The sequence below is a fragment of the Dama dama genome, chromosome 11, assembly GCF_033118175.1.
Source record: "Dama dama isolate Ldn47 chromosome 11, ASM3311817v1, whole genome shotgun sequence".
Classification (NCBI taxonomy): Eukaryota; Metazoa; Chordata; class Mammalia; order Artiodactyla; family Cervidae; genus Dama; species Dama dama.
In genome coordinates, this window is record NC_083691.1 from 35,237,684 (window position 1) to 35,262,269 (window position 24,586).

A 24,586-nucleotide genomic window follows, 5' to 3' on the forward strand; every position below is an offset into this window, starting at 1 on the left:
CGGTGATGCCATCCAACCATCTCATCCTCTGTCATCCCCTTCTCCTCCTGCCTTCAATCTTTCCCAGCATCAGTGTCTTTCCTAATGGGTTGGCTCTTTGCATCAGGTGGTCAAAGTATTGGAACTTCAGATTCATCATCAGTCCTTCCAATGAATATTCAGGACTGATTCCTTGAAGACTGACTGGTCTGATCACCTTGCAGTTCAAGGGACTCTCAAGAGTCTTCTCCAACACCACAGTTCAAAAGCATCAATTCTTCAGTGCTCAGCCTTCTTTATGGTCCAAATCTCACATCCATATATGACTACGGGAAAAACCATAGCTTTGACCACATGGACCTTTATGGGCAAAATAATGTCTGTTTTTCAATATGCTGTCTAGGTTTGTCATTGATTTTTTTCCAAGGAGCAAGCATCTTTTAATTTCATGGCCATAGTCACTATTTGCAGTGATTTTGGGGCCCAAGAAAATATTCTGTCACTGTTTCCATTGTTTCCCCATCTATTTGCCATGAAGTGATGGGACCAGATGCGATGACCTTCAGTTTTTGAATGTTGAGTTTTAAGCCAGCTTTTTCACTTTTCTCTTTGACCGTCATCAAGACGCTCTTTAGTTCTTCGCTTTCTGCCATAAGTGTGGTGTCATCTGCATATCTGAGGTTTGATCTCTCTTCTGGGAATCTTGATTCCAGCTTGTGCTTCATCCAGCCCAGCATTTCTCATGATGTACTCTGCATAGAAGTTAAATAAGCAGGGTGACAATATACAGGTTTGATGCATTCCTTTCCCAATTTGGAACCAGTCCGTTGTTCCAAGTCTGGTTCTAATTGTTGCTTCTTGACCTGCATACAGATTTCTTAAGAGGTACGTCAGATGATCTGGTATTTCCATCTCTGTAAGATTTTTCCACAGTTTGTTTTGATCCACACAATCAAAGGCTTTAGCATAGTCAATGAAGCAGGAGTAGATGTTTTTCTGGAATTCAAGTGCTTTTTCAATGATCCAATGGATGTTGGCAATTTGATCTCTGGTTCCTCTACATTTTCTAAATCTAGCTTGAACAACTGAAAGTTCTCAGTTCTACTGTTGAAGGCTGACCTGGAGAATTTTGAGCATTACTTTGCTAGTATGTGATATGAGTGCAATTGTGCAGTAGTTTGGCATTGCCTTTCTTTGGGATTGGAATGAAAACTGACCTTTTCCAGTTTTGGTATTGCCTTTGGCATTGCCTTTCTTTGGGAATTGCCTTTCTTTGGGATTAGAATGAAAACTGACCTTTTCCAGTCCTGTGGCCACTGCTGAGTTTTCCAAATTTGCTGGCATATTGAGTGCAGCACTTTCGCAGCATCTTCTTTTAGTATTTGAAATAGCTCAACTGGAATCCCACCACCTCCACTAGCTTGGTTTGTAGTGATGCTTCTTAAGACCCACTTGACCTCACACTCCAGGATGTCTGGCTCTAGGTGAGTGATCACACCATTGTGGTTATCTGGGTCATTAAGATCTTTTTTGTATAGTTCTTCTGTGCAGAGTGAAGTGAAGTGAAAGTCACTCAGTTGTGTCTGATTCTTTCAGACCCTTGGACTATACAGTCCATGGGATTCTCCAGGCCAGAATATTGAAGTGGGTAGACTTTCCCTTCTCCAGGGGATCTTTCCAATCCAGGGATCAAATCCAGGTCTCCCACATTGCAGACAGATTCTTTACCAGCTGAGACATGAGGGAAGTCCAAGAATACTGGAGTGGGAAGCCTATCCCTTCTCCAGTGGATCTTCCCAACCCAGGAATTGAACCAAGGCCTCCTGCATTGCAAGAGACCAACGGAGCTATCAAGGAAGCCAGTTTTTCTGTAACTCACCCTAAATTATGCAAAAATCAAGGCTATCTAACTGGAATCTATTGCAATATATTTCTAACAGAACGCCTTTTTATAACAGCTAAGAAAATCTTTTGGATAAACATTTGTAATCGAGACCTGTTTGGGCTTTAGAGAGCCATGAGGAAAGACAGAAAGAAAGAAACTAGTGTTAGAGAAAAAGAGAGAGGGAGAGATTTGGAGATTATAAGTGAAGGAGCTTTACTTGCAAGGTACTTGTTAACTGCTGGTATTCACATTTGGGATTTGTCACCTTATAATCAGAAAAAGTTGAAACAGTGGCTGTAGTCACCACTCCCTGCTCTAGAATTCCTTATGGAGTCATGGATGTAGTAGAAGTTCCTACATTGGTTCTGGGTCAAGGTGACCAGTCAATCCCCTGCTATTTCTATGGCTTTTCTTGAAGGAAAGAGAAATCCCAGAGGAGATGGAAAGGTAGCTGGAATGAGGAGACAGAAGGAAGATGCTCTTTATCTTCTCTCACCAAGGCAGTGACAAGAAGCCTGGAGTTCCTTTAATTAATTTCTTCATCTGCTTTGGCAAAGATGACGTGTACCTAATAACTGACATCCTTTAAAGCCCCTTAGGAGCCCCTCATGGCAGATGGTTGCTATTTCAAAGCATAAAAATATTAGTTGAGGAAATCAATCATTATTTCTTCAGCATCTGCCATGTGCTTAGCACCATAACAGTCACAGAGGTATGCAAAGTAAGTATAAAATGAGGTCCATGTCTCCAGTGCTTACAAACAGGCTTTAGAACTCAGAACAGAGAATTCAGAACTCACAAAGACCAAAGTTCAAATCTCGTTCTGCTGCTTTGGGAAGTTACTTGATTTCCCTTAGCCTTAGTGTCTTCCCTGTAAACTGAAGTTAGTAATATTTACTTCATACACTGTTCAATATGAATTGAAAGTATTTAATATGTACAATATTTGTAAAGTGCTTAACTTACACAAAAACGTTCAATAACTAGTAGCAAAAAAACAATAAGAACAGTTGTATCAGGGAAACCAGAAACACCTACACAAAATGATTTGTGAACAAAGAGAGCACCGGATGTTGACAGACTAAGTAAATAAACAGTTGAGTACAGCAACCTGCAGGCATTCTCTGATGGGGTGGGACACCAGAGTGCATTCAGTTTCGATAGTTGTATGGAACTGAGAAATAAAGAGAACAGAGTGGGCTGACGTCTCCTGGAAGCAGAACAGAGTGGGCTGATGTCTCCCGGAAGCTTCATGAGGGTGGGGGTTCCATCCTGACTAGCTGTTTCTGGGCCTTGCCAGTCAGACCGAGGAACAAATGGGGCACAGTGAGTGGTCTTGGTTTCTCTGCCCCTCCAGCCGCCGTCTCTCACCAGCCCCAAGTTAACTGACTGCACACCCACTTCCTCACCTATTAGTGCCATTTATATATCTGCTTTTGTGTAGTGTCCATTAAAGTCTTTTGACCATTTCTTAACTGAGTGGTACAAGCCTTTTGTCATAGATAAAAGTATGAAAAATGAAAGTGAAAGTCACTTAGCCGTGTCTAACTCTTTGCAACCCCATAAAGTATAGCCTGCCAGGCTCCGTGGGATTCTCCAGGCCAGAATACTGGAATGGGTAGCTGTTCCCTCCTCCAGGGGATCTTCTCGACCCAGGGATAGAAGTCAGGTCTCCCACATTGCAGGTGGACTCTTTACCAGCTGAGCCACCAAGGAAGCCCTGATATAGATAAAATCTTAAATATTATATTTCTCCTATTCTGATTTTTCATTTTTAAATGGAATCCTTTGAAAATGAAAAGTTTTTAATTTTGATAAATTCCAAACACTCAATATTTTGTTTTATAGTTTATGCCTTTTGTGTCCTATTCAAGAAATCTTTGCTTACCTAAGTTTGCTAAAATTTTCTCTATCTTTTCCGCCAGAAATTTCATAGTTCTAGATTTTACATTTAGGTCAATGATTCACTACCAGCTAATTTCCTAAACATTTTTATACATTCCCATTGGCTTCAAAGTCAAGCCAACGTGTCAATAACTCTGAAATTTACTCTTTTTTCCCAGCCCAGATCTTTTTTCTGAGCTCCAGAATTCCCCTGTTCACCTGCATATCCACTTAGGTGTTTATAAGTTTCTAAAAAGTCCATCTCCAAACTGATTTCTACTTTCCTCTCCCCATGTATGTCTCCTTCTCTTTTGCCTGTTTTAATGAATCTTTCCAGCCACCCAACTGGTCAAGGCAAAAATACCTTCCTCTCTCTCTCACCTGTATCCAGTTCAGCACTAATCTTTTCCATTGTACCTGGTACATATACATGTACACACCTGTTCACATCTCTCTATATCTCACTTTCTGACTACAGGACTACCCTCCCTGGCCTCTGGACCACTGAAGAAGTCTGGGGTCTCCAGACACTTCTGTCCTACCTCTAATTCACTCACAGTTCTGTCCTTAAAACTCTATCTTATCTGGTGGTCCAACGGTTAACAGTGCAATGCAGGGGACACTGGTATGCTCCCTGGTCTGGGAAGATCACGCATGCCTTGGAGCAACTAAGCCTGTGTGCCACAACTACTGAAGCTCACTTGTGTAGTCTGTGCTCCACAATAAGAGAAATCACTGCAATGAGAAGCTTGCACACCACAATGAAGAGTATCCCCTCTCACCATATATATAAAACTCTACATTAGCTTTCCTTGGTTCTTAAGATAAAGACTGTGATCTTTATGGCTGATGGGTCCTCTGCCTTTCTCCCCACCCTTTACCCCAGCAAGGTCTCTCTTTATTTTCATGCCCAGATGCATCAGTTTTCCTTGATTTCTTCAAAAATATCTCACCTTCAGGACCTTCATATGCTTTTTCCCCTCCCAAAAAGAATCTCGTCACTTGTCATACTATAGCTCTTTCTTCAGATTCAGTTCAAAGGCCACTTCCTCTGGAAGGCTCATCTGATCCCCTGGTCTGGGTCACACACCGTTTTAAGAGTTCATGGAAGTCTATACTCCTTTGTGGTGGTGGTTTAGTCGCTAAGTTGTGTCCAACTCCTGCAACCGCATGGACTGTAGCCTGCCAGGCTCCTCCATCCATGGGATTTTCCAGGCAACAATATTGGGGTGGGTTGCCATTTCCTTCTCCAATATACTCCTATACCATGTATCACGATGGTAGTTACATGATTACACATGTAATTAGTAATATAATGTTAATTTCCTCCTTTAGAATGCAAACTTCATGAGGACAGCAATTGTTTCTGCTTGTTCTCAGTCTTTTTTCCCACCATCCATTTCCCTTCATGCAGTAGAGGAACACTTATTGAGGTAAATATTTAGTAGATAAATGAAAATGAATGAATAAGTGAATGAATGAAGACAAAGAGAGAGGCAACTCGGGACCAGAAGAGGGGTGGGGGTGGGCCATGGGGTAAGATCACACCAAGATGGGGGTTAGAATGGAATTATGTGCTTATGGGAAACCTGTTTGTTGAATTTTCTTTTGGAACTGGGAATCAATAGATAATTTTCTTTCCCCAATCATGTAAGCAGGCAACTAATTATAGCAAGACTGGTGAGACCTGTATTGCTCCCATCAAAATCAACCTGTACAGCTTTAGGAGCATATAGTAAAATAGTTTCAGCACAAAAGATGCAGATGTAACTCTGAATTCTCTGATCACAGCGGCTTCCTGTTTAAAAGCAATTAAGTGCAGGTATCAAAAGGCATTAATAAAAAGGGAAAGTTCAATTCGAGGAAGATATTTTCATAAGCCAATTGGAAAAGAGATTTTTTTTTTTCACTTTTCCTCTAGAGCTTTTGGGAATCCTATTCACACAAATGCAAAGAGTCAGTTCAAGCCTGACTAAGCAGGGCTGAGGCAGGCAGGATCCAGTGATTTGAGTGGGGGCTCGGGCAGTGAGGCAACAGGAGTCTGGGACAGCAGGAGCGGGGGCGGGGGAGGGTCCCACCTCAGCAGGGATTCACGTACAGCAGCAGCATGCATGCAGACTTCCTTGTCTCCATCCCGCCTTGGTATATCCAATAAGAAGTCATGGATCTGTCCCTTCCCTTAGTGGTTTGTTACTCAGTTTCACATGCAAATAAAAGGAAAGGACCAAGTGCACTGCTGCGGTCTTGGTAGAAGTGCAGATCTGATTCTTTCCCACTCCATCTCTATGGGCTCCGCAGTAAGACTCCGGGGTTCAAATCCCAGCTCTGAACATTCCTAGTGGGACTGTGGACAAGCTCAACGTCTTCATCCATAAAATGGGGATAATAATAATATGTTTACCTCACAGGACTATGGTGAAGGTTACATAGGTAAATGCAGGCAGAGGCTCTTAGAATGATGCTCACCATATATTAATAATAAGTGCCAGCAAGTGGCAGCAGTGTTTTCTATACATGATGTTCTATCTCTGGTCAGAGATTCTACTGTTCTCTGCCTCCTGGTACCAAGGCACACACCCTTACTTATCATCTGCTTCAACTCAGAGGTTAGCATGCCAATATGTTTTAGTTCTATTTGGAAATATTTCTCAGTCAATTAATATTTACTAAATGTGTATTGTGTGTCAGGCACTGTTTTGGACCTGGTAGACACAAAAAATGAAAGCCTGCATGAAGTTGGGGTTCTACTGAGAGAAATGGGCAGAAACACACAAAGCTGGTGAGTTTCCATGAGAAACTGGAGCCACTACTTACAAAGGGTTCTAGGGGCTGAGAAAGAAGGGACACACAGGGACAGAGATGTCTGGGCAGATTTCCCTGAGAAGGTGCCATCCTTACAATCCTCACAGTTGTTCATCTCAGGCTTTGAGACCTTAATGGCGGCATTACACAATTGATATTTTCTCTTTGTTACCTAATGCATCATCATATCTCTGAACATAAAATTAAAAGACTGAATAGATTCAACCTCCTTTCACTGAGGAACTGCGCTAAGGGCTTTCACACGCATTATATCATTTAGCCAATTCTCTACGAGGACGTCCGGATTTCTTCAAAAACCAGGATGCCAGATGGGATAATTTTTTGATGGATGGAGTCCATTACCAGTTTAGGCCACAAGCCCAGGTGATTGAAAAAGCATAAATCAGACAGTTGTCCTGGTGATGCCACTCTCTCCAGTTTCTAAACCTCCTGCTACTAATGGAGATATTACCTGGCCCTTTCAATGATAAAAGAATTAGCTCATTGAATCACCACCTGATCACATGGATGGCAGCTCCTCTTTTTCAGCAGTTTCCATAGCATTGTTTAATTTTTACACTAGAGAGGGCTACCAATGTCTTTTGTTTCTTTGTGTGTGCTTTGTTTTACCGCCAAGGGCTTCGGCCGTCTGGTTTGCACTTAAACCTAGATGTCATATGTGTGCCTGACGGATGATGAGAGAGAGAGAGATGCTTGCTTCTCATCATCTCCTACTCCCGGCTGTGTTTCATTCTGAGATCACCAAGTCAAACTCAGTTTGTCAATCAAGTTCCCAAATCTGAGCTGTTAAAAGATCTCACCTAGTTCAAGCCTTCCCTAGAGGGATGGAGAGTAAGACAGGGCTGGTGATGGGTTACAGGGCTCCCCAGTTCCTTTTTGTGAAGTCCAGCCACAGAGAATGAGTCAGAATAGTCATGAGGCTGTCCTTCTGGCACTAACCCCAGACCCGTTTTAAATAATGCATCTAAATGTTAATGCACACTTAAGACAACAGTGCAGCTCATACTCTTTCCAAATTGATTCATTTTGCAGCGAGCCTGATGCAATTTACTCAGTATAAAAATGTCTCTGGCAATTAGGGGAACAAAGGGGCAAAGCTGGCAGACCACAAGGATGACAAACAAAGCAAGATGACATGAAATCTGGGGCCGGAATTAAATTCTTTTTGAATCAGACATTTTTGGGAATGTTAATAGTAAACAAAAGCATTCTTTTCAAGAGAAACATGAGGATTCTCCATCGGCAAAAACCGATGCAAATAGTCTGAGACGTGATTTTGATGGACTGCTCCGGAGCCTCTCTGGTTCCTTAATGGTGTCAACTTCAGTGTGTCTGGGCTTCAAACAACAGATGCAGAGAGTGGAAGAGAGAGCCAAGTTTCCCCTACACTGGTGGGTGGGGTTTTCCAGATCACTGAAGAATAGGTCCCTGACCCCTTCACTGGTCACACTGGAAGAATGTGGCTCTGAAAAATATGCTACAGAAGAAACTAAAATTGTTTAGCCTGGGGAGAAAAAAGTTAAAAAAAGACATGAAAACTATCCTCAAATGAAAAACTGCTATGTAAGGAGAAATTAGGCTTGTTCTATTTAATTTTAGAGGAGAAAAAGAGGACTGGTAAGATGATGGTGAAACAGAGGAGACAGGACTAAGAGATATTGTCTACTCAAATGATCCTAGGTGCCTTGTATACATTATCAAAATTGTGGTATTAAATGTAATTGCATGCCTTGGTGCTAAGACCATGGTGAGCACTCAGTATATATTAGCTATCAGCATTAAAAGCAATAATCCTCAAAGATCCCACAAGGTAGACATTAATATTCCCGTTTTATGGATGAGACACCAAATGTTTGAAGAAGTTAAATAATTTTTTAGAGACATTCAGTAACTTTACCAGGTTACAAATCCAGTGAATGGGCCATTAGTAAGTTGTTCCTAGCAGCTTTAGCTGCCCCACGGTGGGGTGGTCTGCTGGGCTGTGATGAGTGTTCTACTGCTTGGAGCAAGGTGAGGTGAGGTAGAGAAGCTTAGGAAGAGGCTCTTGCACTGGTTTGGACTAGTAAAAGGGTTGAATTCAATAATTTTAACGTTCTTTAATGCTATTTAAAGCATTAATTCTATGAATGAAATAATTCTATGACTGAAATGTTTTCCAAGTTCTGCTGGCTGGCTAGACCATGCCTTTAACTCATCTTAGCATAAATGGCTCAGTGGGAATGTGAACTTGGAGAGGCAGCCAGAGAAGAAGGCCAAGGACCCAAGGACCATGCACACACAGGGAAATCCAGGAGTTTTTATTCCTATCTGAATTCTGACTTTGTCAACCACCAAATTTCCTGGCTCACATTCCATACTCAATGAATCTGCTGTCACTGGCTCCCCAAACTTCAGAGGCCAGTGAGACAACTTAGTCAAGGTAGCAGAAGGTTAATCAAGAAAGATAACAGCGAAGTAGGGATGTTTAGAAATGGAAGTCATCTAGGTCTATTGCGAGGATGACTCGGAAGAGCATCAAGATGCTCCCCAGGGAAAGTGACCAGGGTGGAAAACTCCAGACAGAGAAGTCTCTCTGAGGCCCGCAGGTTAGATATCCGATAGAATAATACACAAAATTTCATGTAGTCAGGGAGGAATGGTAGTCCTGGGAGAGAAAAACAAGATAAATGGAGGGAATATTCAAGGAACACTGAAGATAATGCAACCGGAATTCATCCTAGCTTATGTGAAAAGATAAAAAACTTAACAGGAGCCAGTGTGCTTAAGTGGGGATGTAAAGACTAGTAGTAAACTAAGGAAAGGGAGAAAATGGGGGGAAAGTAGCAAGTAGAAGTCTCTTGTGGAAGATGAAGAAACATATAGAAAGATACATAGGGAATTACTTAGAAAATTGGAGAGGATAAAAGGATCACAGAGCGGGTAATCAGAAAACATCGGAACCACTTATTTCCAAGGTTGATATATGTTAGCCTTTGCTTAGCAGTGTGGGATGGTTAGGGCTACCAAAGGAAGATGACTCAGGCTGAGGACAGTCAATATATCTGAGGTGGGTAGAAGGAAGTAAGTTGTTGTATAAGACAGAGGTAAAATTTTGGTCAAGAGCTTTCTAGATGCGTTCCCTCCCCCACCCCCCCGACTTAAAACCATATTTCAAGTTCTTGAAGAGTTCCTTCCCAATTTGAGAATTTGTTCCTTTAGTTAGCACTTCCTTTTTCTTTCTTTCTTTGCCATGTGGAGTGTGTGTGGAGGTGGACAAGAGGGCTTGAAACAACTTGCTTTACTCAGCAGGGTAACTGATATAAATGAAATACGGGTCCCAAGGAATGGGTGATCCAGGCTTAAGAGGGGTGCAGCCCAGTTGGGTTGCTGCCATGCTAAGGAGCTCAGACTTGATCTTGGGTCGGACACGGTTTCATTGAAGGGTTTGAAGTGGAAGATTAACAGCCTACAATTTTCATCTGCCAGATTTCTCCTCAAGATCTTGATGTGCTTCATTTGGGACTTCCTAATACCCAGCAAGAGTCACTGAGGTTATCATCCTCCGAGGCTTCACGTAGCATTCCACAGAATTAACAGAACAACACAGAATAACAATTTGGCTCTGGACTCTCCCTCACACTCCTTCAGAGGAACTGAAAATCTGAGTCACGGAGCTGAGCCGAAGATGAAGAGCACAGTACACGGCTCTCTCTCCTCGGAGGCCCACTGCTCAGCAGTCATGTGAGCAAAGCTACACTGTGAAGCGGAGGAAGGCTCCAGACCCTCAGGCAACCTGGTGCCCCGGAGTGAACAGTCTCAAGGACCATCCAAGCCACTGGGGATGCTAGGTCTTACGCCTGGACTCAGCCTGCTCTGCTGCAAGCTGTGGCTTTCCTTCCACGGCTTCCCCTTTCTTGCCACCACAAGACTTACCCATTGGCAGAGGGAAAGCTCTCAGTAATTTGAAAGCAGTGAGAACTCTCCTCTTGGAGTTCAGTGATGTAAGAGTCTCTCAGGAATAGACATTGCACCAAATCCCTGAGCAGATTTTGTAAAGCCTTTTAAATGCCAAATCCCATGGTTGATCAGCTCTTAACTAAGGCTCTGAACCATAAGAGAATGCATTTCTGTTCTAACAGCAAGGAGTTTAGTTAGACATGTGAGTGTGGAACTACAAACAAAACAAAGAGGGAAAAGGAAAACTCAGAAGCAGGCCAGGTAATGAAAAGCAGGGAGCTTTATTTTGAGGCCTAGAGCAAACGCAGGCTGACCTGGGAGTTTATGCAGGTGGTGTTTCTTTACTCATCAGCACTGGCTACCTAACCTTTTTCCATTATAATAAAAAGAGCTAATGATTCCATCACCTGTTTCTGCTTCTTTACCACAGAGACCTGAAACCAGCAGGCAGCAAGGGGCAGGATTGGGAGAGAGCTTCAGGAATCACAGGAATCTAAGACCATATTCTTTAGTTAGACTTTCTATGACCTTCTGCAGGGCCGGACATAATGTTTTCTAGTTCCTGTTCTCAGGACTACCTGCTCTCCAAAATGTGCTTCCTCTGTAGGCTGAGGCCTTAGAACTTTGCCCTTGATTTTGGATGGGAAGGATTACATATTTACCATAGAAAATATGCAACTGGGCATATCAAAGATTAATCATCACACATATATAATAATGTATTTTTAATTATTGGTGTTAAGGGAGCTCATAGCACAGTGTTTGGGAGTATCAATTGTGGAGCTGGACGACTTGGGTTTGAATATGAGATGTGTGACTCTGGCCAAGTTACTTAACCACACTGAGCTTCAGCTCCCTCCACGATAAAATAAAAGCGCCTCCCTCACTGAGTGGTGGTAAGCACAATGTTAGGTGAGACGACAAGTGGACTGCTCTTAGAATAACTTCCGGCACTACAGAGGAAGCACGAGGTAACTATTCCTCTCTCTCCTGGCTACGGTCTGTGTGTGCTCTCTGCCCCGTCCCCAAATCCCTATGTTGAAATCTACCCCCCAGAGTGGTAGTAGTATTAGGAGATGGGGCCTGTGGGTAGTGATTAGGTCATGAGGGTGAAGGCCCTATGAATGGGATTAGTGAGTGCTCTTATCAAGAGGTTCCAGAGAGCTCCCTTGCCCCTTTGGCCACATGAGGACAGAGAGAAGGCACCAGCTATGAATGAGGAAGAGAGCCCTCTTCCTGCTGACACCCTGATCTTGGACTTCCAGGCTCCAGTGAAAGTGAAGTGAAAGCGAAAGTTACTCAGTCGTGTCCGACTCTTTGCAATCCCATGGACTATATACAGTTCATGGAATTCTCTAGGCCAGAATACTGGAGTGGGTAAGCCTTTCCCTCCTCCAGGGGATCTTCCCAACCCAAGGATTGAACCCAGTGCTCCCACATTGCAGGCGGATTCTTTACTAGCTGAGCCACAAGGGAAGCCCCCAGACTCCAGAACTGTATGAAATAAACTTCTGTTGTTTATAAACTGCCCAGTCAGTGGTGTTTTGTTACAGTGGCTCAAACAAGGACTAAAATTTTCCATTTCGTCATCATTATTACTATTATACAAATTAAGAGAGATGCAGGAAGAGAGGTGAGCCCCTACTCAGGCTGCCAGGGTGCTTGCTCACCCCTGCCCCCACCAGCAGCCTCACTCTTCCTCTGTCCTCTGTGTGTTGGCACTCAGGAAGAAGGCAGCTGTGAAAGGGCACCAGATCCCTGTTGATCAATGGAGAGACAGGGCTGCAGCTGGACGGTCAGAGGGCCGCAGGGCCAATGCCATTCTGGGCACCCTGAAGGGCTGCTTAGAGGAGGAGACACTAAACTGGGTGCAGAAGAATAAATAAGGACCTCTGGTGGAGAACAGGGTGGAGGGCAATCCATGAGGAACAACCTGCCCGAGCTACTCTTCTTGTAAAGAAAAAGGAGAGGAAGGACGAAGGATGACAAGAGAGGTCTGGAATCGGAGCCAACAGCAGCCAAAATCATAAAGTTGGCCCAGAGAAGACAACTGAGCTGGCTCTGATGGGAGAAGGGGAGTGGTCAGGTGGACACTGAGAGGAAGGCATCCCATACAAAGCGGGCACGTGTGCCAAGGCCTGGTGATGTGCTGGGGCCGCAGGATCACTTGGCCACCCTGCCCCTCCAGTCTCTGTCTCTCGGAGCACCTGACTTCCATGTGTGTGTCCCACTGGCTTGTGTGGCAGCAGAACCCAACCCCTCCCCACTGAGGCAGTCTCCAAACCTGGACCCCACCCCCACCCCACCTCGTCTTGTGGCAAACATCCTGTTGTAAGTGCTCAAAAGATTTCACCCTGAGTCCAGGCACTTCTCACTTTCTCTTTCCCTCTGGTATGATCTAAAGACAGTTCATGTGTGCAACTATCTTATGCCCCAGCACAAGTGGATTTCAGGGGACAAGCTCTTCACCAGCACCCCTGTGGCACTGGTGCACACACCCATCACAGCATCAGAATGTCCCTTGTTGTCCAACAGCAAACCTCACTCTGAGGCCCTGAAGGCAGGAAGAGCCACCAGAGTCCAACCAGTGCCTGGGATAGAGTAAGACTTGTAAACATTTGATGCCACCATGCATGATGGAATAAATGTGTGAATTCATTGACACCAGTGGTGTATCACCTAATTCCTCCATCTGTTTTTAATATCTCCCTCCCCACTGGGAAATGGTAAGTACTTGGTAAGCACCCCTGAGATGAGAAGTGATTGTTTTTATGCATTTTGACTTCTCCTTGTATACAACATATATTTATCATTATGGGATTTGCCAGGATGCCATTCTGACAAGCCGAGGGGTTTATAGGTATTCACAATTCTCTTATCTTCCTAGTGTTCAATCCATCAAATATCCAGGGAAGAGTGGAAAAACGAAAGCAACCAGCTCAAAAGAGCCCCACTACAAGCCTTGGGCTGTCAAATCTCGAAGGTCAAAGCTGGCAGAAGCCGATGGTCTTTTCATTTATTTTTTTTGACGCTCATCAATGAAGGCAATCGTGAGTAAAAGTTGTACCTGCCAGGAAAGGAACTGTCCTTTGTACTTAGTGGCAACCTTCACAGTTGAGGTGCATTCTGACAGCTGCTTCCTGAACCCCAGGGAGAATCACACATCTATCCCTGGGCATGGGCAGAGGGTGGAGAGAAGTACTTTTTATCTTTTCACTGATTGGAGACTCTTCTTTGATCTTGGCCTGGACTTCTAATTTTTAGAGCTTAGGTTTAGGAAGACTTGCATCACAGAACTACCGTAAGCTGATCTGGTATCTGTTCACCTAACACAGAACATATTCTGTGTGCTAGATGCTGTGCCAGGCACTGCAAGGAATAAGAAGATGTACAAACCAAGGATCTACCTTCAAGGTGTGTGGCCTAGAGCCAGATGACCAAATATCAGATGAGATTTTCCTGACTGATTGAGAACAAGTCTTAATTTCCTCAGAGACAGGTGTGATACAAGGGTTCAACTGCAAGGCTTCCTTGGGGGAAATAACATGAGAAAAGAAAAATGATGCAGAAGATCTGTGTTACCCACGACTATGGGCAAATCACTGAACCTCTTCGAGATTCAGTTTACTCATCTGTACAATGAGGTTAACAACATATAAGGCACAGATTGTAGTGAAGACAAAATGAGTTGTTGGATGTTAATGTACTTGGTACCCTCAACATGCATAGTACAGATATTTACTGTGAATATTGACAACGAGTGTCTACCTCCTAAGAACACAAAGCAGTGCCATGGTCCTGCTGTTAATCTGAAAACTAGATGAGAGTCAACATGTGACATTCTGAAGGACAAGAGGTATGGTGGATAGTGTGTGGATAGTGAATGGATGGATGGATAAACACATGAAAGGATGGATGGGATGGAGACCCCTCTGGCTCTAAAAGGTCAGGGTTTCTCCAGTCCACTGTGTACTCTCAGTCTCCGTGGCCTTGAACACCACAGTCCTTTTGGAGAAAGAATAACAGATGTGTCCTGAGAAGACCCACCAGAGGAGACCAGACCCAGTCATGACCTGGGATACATAGTTTTCCCAGCTTGGGGGTGCACAGCAGGCAGGATCAGGGCAGGCTTAGACAGCCTTGTCACTAGCATGGCTCCCCATAAGGGAAAGAAAAATGACTCTCCACCCTGCACACAAGTCCATCTCACCTCTCCAAGGTTTCTTTTTTAACTTTTTTCTTAGAATTTAGTAAATAGTTAAAGAAAGCCACCCATTTATGTGATGATGCAAGTCAAGCTGAGATGTTAACTGTCATTACTAATTCCTGATACACATCAGAATCCCAGTGGCACTCTCTAAAAATACTTATGCTCATGCTTCTTCCCAAGACTAATAAAATCAGAATCAATTGGAATGGCCTTTAGCCATATGGATTTTGTAAACTGTGTAGTTCTGATTTGTACCCCTAAATATTGAGACCTACCGTTTCAATGGCTTAAGGTCCATATGCTAGAGAAGACTAGCATTTTAGTCATTGCTTCAATATTACTACTCAAAGGGGTGAGAAATATGATAAATCCAGGCATAGTCAGTGGAACTGGTACTTTGGGGTACCACCTAGGTCATTCTGAGGGGTATGAAATTGATAACCTTGGTCCTTCTCACAACCACTCTCTTGAAACGCTGAGCAGTCTGGAGGAAGGCTGGCCCACCTTTATAGGAGCAATTGGGAGGGGGCGAGGGGAACACCCACTTCACATTACTTAACTTCTCAACCACCCTATGAGGTGGTTCAGTTATTACCATTATACAGAGAGGAAGGCTGAGGCTCCAGAGACTAGCCTAAGAGCACACTGTGTGTGTGTTGGGGGAGGGGGTATCTCCCCGCACACCTAGGACTGGAGTCTCACAACTGCCTCTGCTCAGAGTTCCCAGCTGCATGACTGTTCCCGTGACAGGGTGACAGAGCTGAGTGTGAGTTTTAAGGCTTTTAAAAATTATCTTTAAAGCCTTTGAATGGCTCTCTCTTTTTAGTGTAAATCACCCGGACATTAAAGCCCTTATTGTATATTTATTAGTGTGTTATTCAGACCAAGGGGGAAAAGAGAGAAGCTGACACTACGAATGACTTTGAAAGTGAGAAGAACCGGGGCCTGAAATTAAATCATTGTGACAGTGCCACTTGAGGGCATCAATTTCAATAAATGATCACCTTTTTTTCACTCCTGATCCCGTTTGTCATGGGGGCAGGATGCGAGCAGAACTTTGCCTGGGACTCTGAGTACCACAGGCCTCTGATTTCCCCACGCTGGCCAGGCCTGCCACAGTGCCCTGAACCAACTGAAGGTACACCCAGCATAGCTGGGCAGAGGCAGTCGGGCATCCTTTCAGAAGCAAATGCCCTGTGTCATCTTACCACACTGCGCTCCCCTGTTCCTGCCCCTCACTGAGCTTTCTGAGACCATCCAATCTATTTATAGGGAAATCCAGATTTCTGTACAAAAGTGGTGAAAGGTCTCTGCAGGTCAGTAGTAGGTAACTGTCTTGTGTGCCGGACTAGTGGGCCCATAAAGCAGACTCTATCATTTCCTGCTGCCCTGTCCTGACTGGCAACCTGAAGCAGGGGCGCTTGCATTGCACGATGGAGGAAGGGGTGGCAGCTGGTGAAATCTCCACTTCAGGAGGGAGGAAGCTGAGGCCGGGAAGGCTGTGGTTGTTGTATTACCACACTGCAAACTAGCAGTGCAGCTAGGACTGACAATATACCTCCTGACGCCCAGGAATCAATATTACTTTGGGTTAAATTCCTTTGGCAGGTCTCCCATTGGGATTGTTTCTGGTTTTAAAGCTGGGATCTTTAGTTAGAACCGATCAGTTTAAATAAACATGGCAGCCGTGTGGGTACCCAGCACAGATGTGGGTTCTTCTTCAACTGAGAGAGGAGTGCAGATTTTAATCTCAGGGCAAAGAGGTTGAGGACATCTTGACTGAGATTTTCTGTTTAGCTGGGAAAGAGACAAATGGAAGCACTGGAGGATGGGGCTCTGGGTCCAACATGGGCATGGGTCCTGGCTTTGCCAGGAGCCTGCACTTTGACGTTTTTCACGTCTCATCAGGCATTGAGCCCTAGCTCCCCACATTAGGAAATCAACGGGACAGATGGAAGTCAAGTCTCCTCTGAATATAGGGGTTAAGCTCCTACAGATAGGTGAAGTTCTGCACTGTGGAGAATCTTATTTCTCTGTTACCCTCTGGAATGAGTCTCATTTGTGTTGTGAAAAGGCCCTGACAGCTTATCTTGGCTCAAGCCCGGGTATCACCAAATCCTTTAGGTTTAAAACATCTTTTCAAGTATTAGTAATTCAAATGATTGGCAACTTCTATCCCACCAGGCCCAATTCTTCCCTCCACACACTATAGTTCTGGTCACACATAAGAAAGTCCCCAGATACCCAGGGCTGCAGGAGAAAGCTGTGTGCGCGAAGAGGAAGGCAGGCTTGTGATGGATGTCCTGGAAGCAGTCTTGGAGAGTCACCCTTACAGTCTGAGACACCACCAACCCTTGTGCTTGTGCTCTTGAGTCCAAGAAGCTGCTGATTTTACATTGCCAGTCGCCGCTGGACAGACTGCTCTTTCTCAAACAGCTTTCAGTTGAAAGGCAGGGGAGCGCAAGAGGAGAAGAAGGAGCTGAGCTGCCTGTGCTGGCTTTCCTGGACAGTGACCTTAGCTCAGCCTCTTAAAATTTCTGGGCCCTAATTTAAAAACATCTGCATAAGCATCTGCTGTTGCTCTTTAACTTGTGTCCTCCTTACTGAACTGGATGCTCCTTGAAAGAAAGCCTTTGTCATCTCCGGCTGCGTATTCCCAGCATCGATGACACAGGTGGCACTCCATCCACGGTGGTTACATGATTATAAACTGAGAATGATCTGTTGATAGCATGTATTAAGTATCTACTACAGTTGGGCACAGTGTGAGCCATCTTCCTTATGCCATTTCAGTCTGTTGTTCAGTCGCTCAGTCATGTCTGACTGTATGCAACCCCATGGACTGCAGCACGCCAGTCTCTGTCCTTCACGACCTCCCAGAGTTTGCTCAAACTCACATCCATTGAGTCAGTAACATCATCCAACCACCTCATCCTCTGCTGCTCCCTTCTCTTTCTGCCTTCCATCTTTCCCAGCATCAGGGTCTTTTCCAGTGAGTTGGTTCTTTACATCAGGTGGCCAAAATACCGGAGCATTTCACAGTACACCATGTTAAATAGGTATTATATTCATTCAATTCACAGAACTTTGTGGCCTCTAATTTCCAGTTAGGATGTCCTCTGCCTGCTGGATTCTGCAGTCAGTGGGGCTGGGCAGTTTGACAGCCCATTCGTCTGCTTCCTTGAGTCTGTGGCCTTTCTGGCTGGGCAGATGAGCAGATGAGTAGGCCAGGCATTTGTTGTTGGCTGTCCCCTGGGAGACTCCGGGCAAAGCCTGACTGCCTTGGCAGACTCAGGCGTTCTCGCCCTGTGAATCATTTAGATCTCACGCACTCTGCTGCTGCTGGTGCTGCTGCTTTCCAGGCGACCGGGAGGCGAGCATCTGCCGGGATTCCCCAACCGCTGCCCCTGCTTCCTGTGCCTCCTCGCAGGGTACCGCCCTGCTGGTGTTGCACTGAGTGGTCTCCCAGGGGCTTGCTGGCCTCTGACTTGTCGTTCCTCTGAGTCAGGCTCTCCCCAGTTGACAGTGTCATGACAAATTCCTTCCTTGTTACTACAAATGCTGACTGTTGTTTTTCCCAGCAGCGGTTCCCAAACCACTGTATTCTGTTCTGAGAGGAAGCCAGCCTTATCCGTAGTCATCACTGTTATCACCACCACAATTTCACCATGTCCCCCTCACTGCACTGATCACTGGGCTGCTGGGATCATCTCTGACATTAAAGGGAACAAACTTCCAGCAAGGCAAACTGCCAAGGATCTCAAAATCAAAAGATTCTTGAGAGTGGCACTGACCTCATAATCAGAAAACAGATGAGTCGCAATCCTGTGTGATCCCAAATTGTAAGCAGAGCGGAGTCGATAAGGCTACTAAGTAAATGGCCTCCTACATGTGTTTCCTGATCAGAGTGTGCAAAACCCTTCACCTCCTTAACTGCACTGACCCCACATGACTATGTGAGAAGGGCAGCACCATGATTCCCACTTTACAGATGGTAAATCTGAGGCTTAGGTAGGGGTGGAATGTGCCTGAACTCATAGAGCTCATTCATGAAATATCCTTTCACGAACCATCAAGGTTGGCTTTCTGCATCCTTAGCACCTCTATGGTCCTAATAAATACAAAATACCCAGTAAATGACTGTTCATTGAACTGACAATTGAATAGTACACAGAACATAAATTCAAGACTTTGATTCACAGAACATTATTATTATTACTATTTTTGCTGCACTACTGTGGTTCAACTGAGCTCTTGCAGCAATGGGTAAAAACAATCTAGAGTCAGTCTGATTAGGTTCAGATGCCCTACACCCTGTCTAATCAGTGACCTTGGGCAAGTTATTTGGCTTCACTGAATTTCCTCATCTGTGAGATAGAAGATAGTAACAGTACTTGCTTCACTGTGTTGTTGAGTATTAAATAAGAAAAGATATTTAAAGTGCATAGCAGTGACTGACATAATTAGCATTAACAAGCTACTACTCAAGGGTGGGGATGGGCCTTATATGTCTGTGAAACCCAGGACTTGGCACAGTGGCTGGAACATACACACGCTTGCCAACGCTGACACATATGTGACAGGAAGCAAGTCCCTTACCCCTCCTGGCCTCAGTTCCCAACACTTGTGAACTGACATGGTGGGACCAGGTAAATCCCAGTGTTCTTCCCCACTCTAAAATGGTCCATTTCAGTGGTCTCAAGTGGGACAGTTTTGCCCCCCAGGAGACATCTGGCAATGTCTGGAGACATTTTTGTTGTCATAACCTGGGGAGGTGCTACTGGCATGGGTAGAGGCCTGGGAAGGTGGGGGCCACGTTCAGGACAGTTCTTCCACAAGAAGAACTGTCTGGCCCCAGATGTCAATAGTATCGAGACTGAGCAAACCAGATCCAGCTGGACGTGAACAGCCAGAGCTCTCTGAATTGCTGGACAAGGGCCTGTGGCCTGCAGCTTGCCAGAGTGCCCAGGGCAACACCCTGACCACACTGATCTCGTCAATCCAGGGTAGGGGTAGAGGGGGTCTGGCTCAGGCATCTTTAATTTAAACTGGCATCACTCTTGCTTATCATCAAACTCCAAAATGACTCTGCCACGACTAGGAGAGAACATCGCGGCACAAGACTCACGGAACCTGGCCTGAGGCAAGGCCCCTGGGATGCAGGGGCAGCCCTACCAAAGCCAAGGTCAGTGGGCTTGCCCATCACCCCTGCAGGCTTTCCCCTGCCTCAGCTCCCTCCCTCCAGGTGGCAGACGAATGCCGGTGATCAAAGAGTCATACAAGGAAGAAAATACTTTGGCCAGCAGAATGGACACAGAAACGGCAGCCAGGGCAGCCTCAGGGGAAGGTCACAGCCTCCTGCACTGTGCCGTATTGGTCTCCGTGTTCTCACCACATATGGAGGGAAGGTCACCATCACATGCTCCCTGGATCCTCAAAGAAGCTAGCTTGTCTCTTTTCGCAAAGTTCCTTCACCTTCCATTTCCTCTTTCCCGAACTCATCGGTTCTCCCTGAATTCCTGCCGAGAGGCTGTGGGTTTCCCAGAAAGAGGAGAAATGATCCAGAAAGACCCCAAATGAAGAAAGGGGAGACCTGGGGTCTTGTTTAGGTTACTAAAAATAGGCTGACGATCTCCTCTCTGCCTCAGTTTTCCTGTCTGTTAAATGAACAGAGACATTATTTTGCCAACAAAGGTCTGTCTAGTCAAAGCTGTGGTTTTTCCCATAGTGAAGTATGGATGTGAGAGTTGGACTATAAAGAAAGCTGAGTGCCGAAGAACTGATGCTTTTGAACTGTGGTGTTGGAGAAGACTCTTGAGAGTCCCTTGGATAGCAAGGAGATCCAAACAGTCCATCCTAAAGGAAATCAGTCCTGAATATTCACTGGAAGGACTGATGCTGAAGCTGAAACTCCAATACTGTGGCCACCTGATGCGAAGACCTGACTCATTTGAAAAGACCCTGATGCTGGGAAAGATTGAAGGCAGGAGGAGAAGGGGGCGACAGAGGATGAAATGGTTGGATGGCATCACCGACTCAATGGACGTGAGTTTGAGTAAACTCCGGGAGTTGGTGATGGCAGGGAGGCCTGGCATGCTGCAGTCCATGGGGTTGCAAAGAGTCAGACACGACTGAGCGACTGAACTGAACTGAAATGGGACCTCAGATAGTAGTTATGAGCATAGGAAGATAAAGAGGGATGGCTCTTTGTAAGCCCCCACAGCGAGTCACACCAAGGAGCAATCATCTTCCTGAGGATACTGGACAGGGACCAGGCCCTGCTACTTAGGAAGCGCTGAAGTCCTGCGGCACTTGTCCTCTTACACACATGCATGTTCTCAGCTGGCATTTCAGGGATACCCCAAACTCCACGTCCCCCAGTGACATCAGTGGGTCCCTCTACCTGCTCCCCACTCCTCCAGCACTTTAACAGATTGATAGCCTGAAGTCCCAGCAGCCCCAGGCAGCACTCTCTGGACTCTGCCAGGCTTGGTGGGGCAGGAATGGTGAGAAGAAGGCAGAGTAAACAGCTCATGGGGCTGGGCAAACACATACAGGATGGCACTGCAGCCGGGGCCACCACCAGCCCCACTCATGAATGGGAGACTTTGCCATCTGGTATTCTCACAGGAAAGGGAGGCCATGATGGAGGAAGGCTTGCCCATGGCTCACCCCTAACACCTGGCATTCCTGATTTCTTGTGAACAGAGCAAGAAACACTTGGTGGCTGGGCCCCTCCCAGACAGACCAACGAGACATTTCTGAGGCAAGAAGATGCATGCGAGTTTCAATATGAGGAGAACATCCTTTCTGAAGCCAAGATTTCATTCCTGCTGGAGCAGTAGTAGCAGTTCTTTGAAACACAAATAAATACAGATGGGCCAGTAGCAGGGGGAGTGGGGTGAAGAAAGAAATCAAGAAATCAAATCAAGGAAATCAAGAAATCAGTAAGAGGCTGTATAGTTTTATTGGAATGGTGGTAGGCAGGCTCTCCCCAGTGCATGGAGGTGGAGATGGGTAACATCACTGTTCAGTTGGAGCCTCTCTGAAAGATATTTTCTTAGAGGGAAGTTAAGCTCTCTAAGCTTAGCTAGAAATTTGAGGTCTACTAGCACACATGCCTCTCTTACTCTTGTTGATTATCAGAGCAGGGACCCCTCAAAGCTGGGGTCTTATGGAATGAGAAGAAAGGCAAGTGCAGATTCCCTTGTTAAAGTTTGCTTCCCAGAGTCACTACTTCTAGAGGCCTGATGGATCACTGAGGAAGCAAGTGAGTATGTCCAGGAAGCTTAACTTCAATGGCAAGGGTACTGCGTGTGACATCAATGCTGTGAAGCTTTTCTAGAATAAATCTTGCTCCTCTCCTCAATCAGTACCATGTGGCAACCCTGATCTCTTCCACTGTGGGGTCCCACACTGCTGTGGGAATGCTCAGGCAGCCACCCACAGTAGTTTGCTCTTTCCCTTCCTGCCAAAGTTCCTCTGGTAAAAACCAATTTCCAGCATATTAAATTACTTTCATTTTGGCCTTTTAACACTCCCCTTGGCTGTTTTCTTCTTGGCTCCATCTGGACTTTGGGAAACGAATATCTTTAATACCCACTCATTAAATGTCCACTCTGCCAGCTGGTCCTCTGGCCTCTGGAAGGACCGCCAGCCTGGGCAGCCAGAGGGCCCCACAGATCAGTGCCCAAGACACCACCCAGGGAATATTAGCAGTAATGGCTCAATCTGGACCCTACCCATTAAAGGACAATTGTGAGTTTTAAGTAGATGTCATAGAGTCTGGAAATTTGTAGCCAAAAGCCACATCTCCATTTACATACTGGATTTGGGACACGGGGAAGGACTCACCCATGCTTTCCCGGAGTGGGTACCAGGAGGATCTCTCTTCCAGCCTCGTTGTGGGGCAGCAGCTGAGCGACATACCTGCCCGACGGCTGCAGGTGCCGGTGCACCGAGACGGCCAGCCTGCAGTGCTCGCTGCTGCTCCTCATCCATGGGCTCAGGATGGTGTGCTTGGAGTTTGCCGAGGTGTTGAGGAGGAGGAAGGCACCTGCCAAGAGACACGGAGAGTGAGTCTGCAGTGTGTCCAGATGAGAGGACCAGCATCAGCTCTGTGGTGGGATTTAGAGAGACCAATGGTATTAGAGTCAGTGATGCTGGAAGTCTTCCTCCAGCCTCTCACCTTCTTCACACAGCCAATCTCTTCCCTGTTCCCTTAGGCTGTTTCTATAAAAAGTAAAGCCTGAGGCAAAGATGGTAATCTGGGACTTATCATCAGGCAGACCGAGCTTCTCACCTCAGCTTCCCTACTGACTAGTTCTGTATCTTTGAGTCTCAGGTTTCTCATCTGTAACACGGACAGCCTAAGAGAGTCCCTCACTCCATACATGATCCCAGAGTGGAGTCAGGACATCAGTTCCACCTCATAAACCTCCATGTGTGGTATCTCCAAACCTCACAAACCAGGACACTCTGGGGCATCTCAGGCCACCCAGTGGGTCACACTTTAAATCTGAGCTGACCTGAGTTCTCCATATGACACTCAAGCCAACTTCAGACTCAACTGATATCTGTTGGACAATTCAGAGTATCTGAGGAATGTATGGTTTGGCTCCAGGCTCTCAAATAGTTATGACCGGTTCAAGATTTTCTTTCTGTGGCTTATTTGGGTCACTTATTTTGTAGCTAAGATCATGGCTATGGCTCCTTTGCTTACTAGCTAAGTGATCTAGAGCAAAGCATCATCTTTCTTTTGTTTCAGTTTCCTCATGGATAAAAATGGCGTGGGAAGGGTTGGGCGAACTCAATAATCTTTTAAGACGCATTTCAGCCCCTAAGTCTATGAATCATGTGAATCTGCAACTATTCTCCAAAAAGAGAGCCCTACAAATCCATCCTGGTGCCGTGTCTGTGGCAGAGTTTCCCTCTGGGGCAAGCCAACCCTAATACCAGTAGCACAGGCCAAGTAACCTACACAAAACCTGTATTTACAGGGATTACTGTTGGCATAAAAGCACAGCATTATTTTGTTGTTCCTGGTATTCCTTCTGATACATTAATTTCACTTGCCATACTTCTGCATTGAAGTTTTAGACCATTAGATGCTGCTCCTTTTGCAGTGAAAGCCTGTCTCATAAGACCCTTGATTTCTCCTGTGGGAACCAACTAATGAGTGTTCAGCTTCTTTAACCACCACCAGCACATAGAATTAGTCTCCTTCACAGATAACCCAATTTATCGAGTAGGCAAAGGAACCATACTTTTCACTGATAAAGAATGATATGGAGGAAAGAAGGGGATTTCTACCAGAAGCTAAGTATTTCCAAGGACACATATTGTGTCAGGAATTTGGAGAGTTGCTATATTCTGGAAGTAGGTAAATGTGACTTCTAGTTACAATCAGGATGAAGTCAGCACAAGACTGTTTCTGAACTGAATCGGGGACACGGATCAGTACTGGAAACTGAACCCTCTGTAATTAGTGGGAAGTTTCAGCATGGTGTACAGGACTTTGAAAAATGCTTTCCGACCCTCAGTAAATAATCTGTACTATTATCCTATTTTACCATGAGGAGACATTCTTGTTATGGACACAGAAGTAAAAAAAGAAAAAAAAAAAAGATAATTAGAATCAAAGATTCAGAATTAGAAAACACTTTAAGATGATCCAGTGTAATGCCCTTGCTTTTCTAGAGAAGCAGACTGGAGATCAGAAGTGGGAAATAATTTGTATAAAGTTTCAACTTGAAAGTCCAAACCAGATTCCAGGTCTCTGAACTCCTAATCAAGGCTCTTTCCCTTGCATCTTTCTCATTGCCCCACTGTATTCTTTATCCTAAAATGAAATGTAACCAGGGTGCCTT

At 45.2% G+C, this 24,586-nt stretch overlaps 1 protein-coding gene across 1 annotated transcript in view; it reads right to left on the reverse strand.

Annotated features, from left to right (window-relative positions):
• The window catches only part of ALK (ALK receptor tyrosine kinase), a 716,806-nt gene that overhangs the window by 298,620 nt on the left and 393,600 nt on the right, over positions 1 to 24,586 (reverse strand). The window contains exon 4 of the mRNA XM_061156236.1: positions 22,572 to 22,773. Coding sequence (XP_061012219.1) covers positions 22,572 to 22,773 — 202 coding nt within the window. The remainder of the gene's footprint in view (positions 1 to 22,571; positions 22,774 to 24,586) is intronic.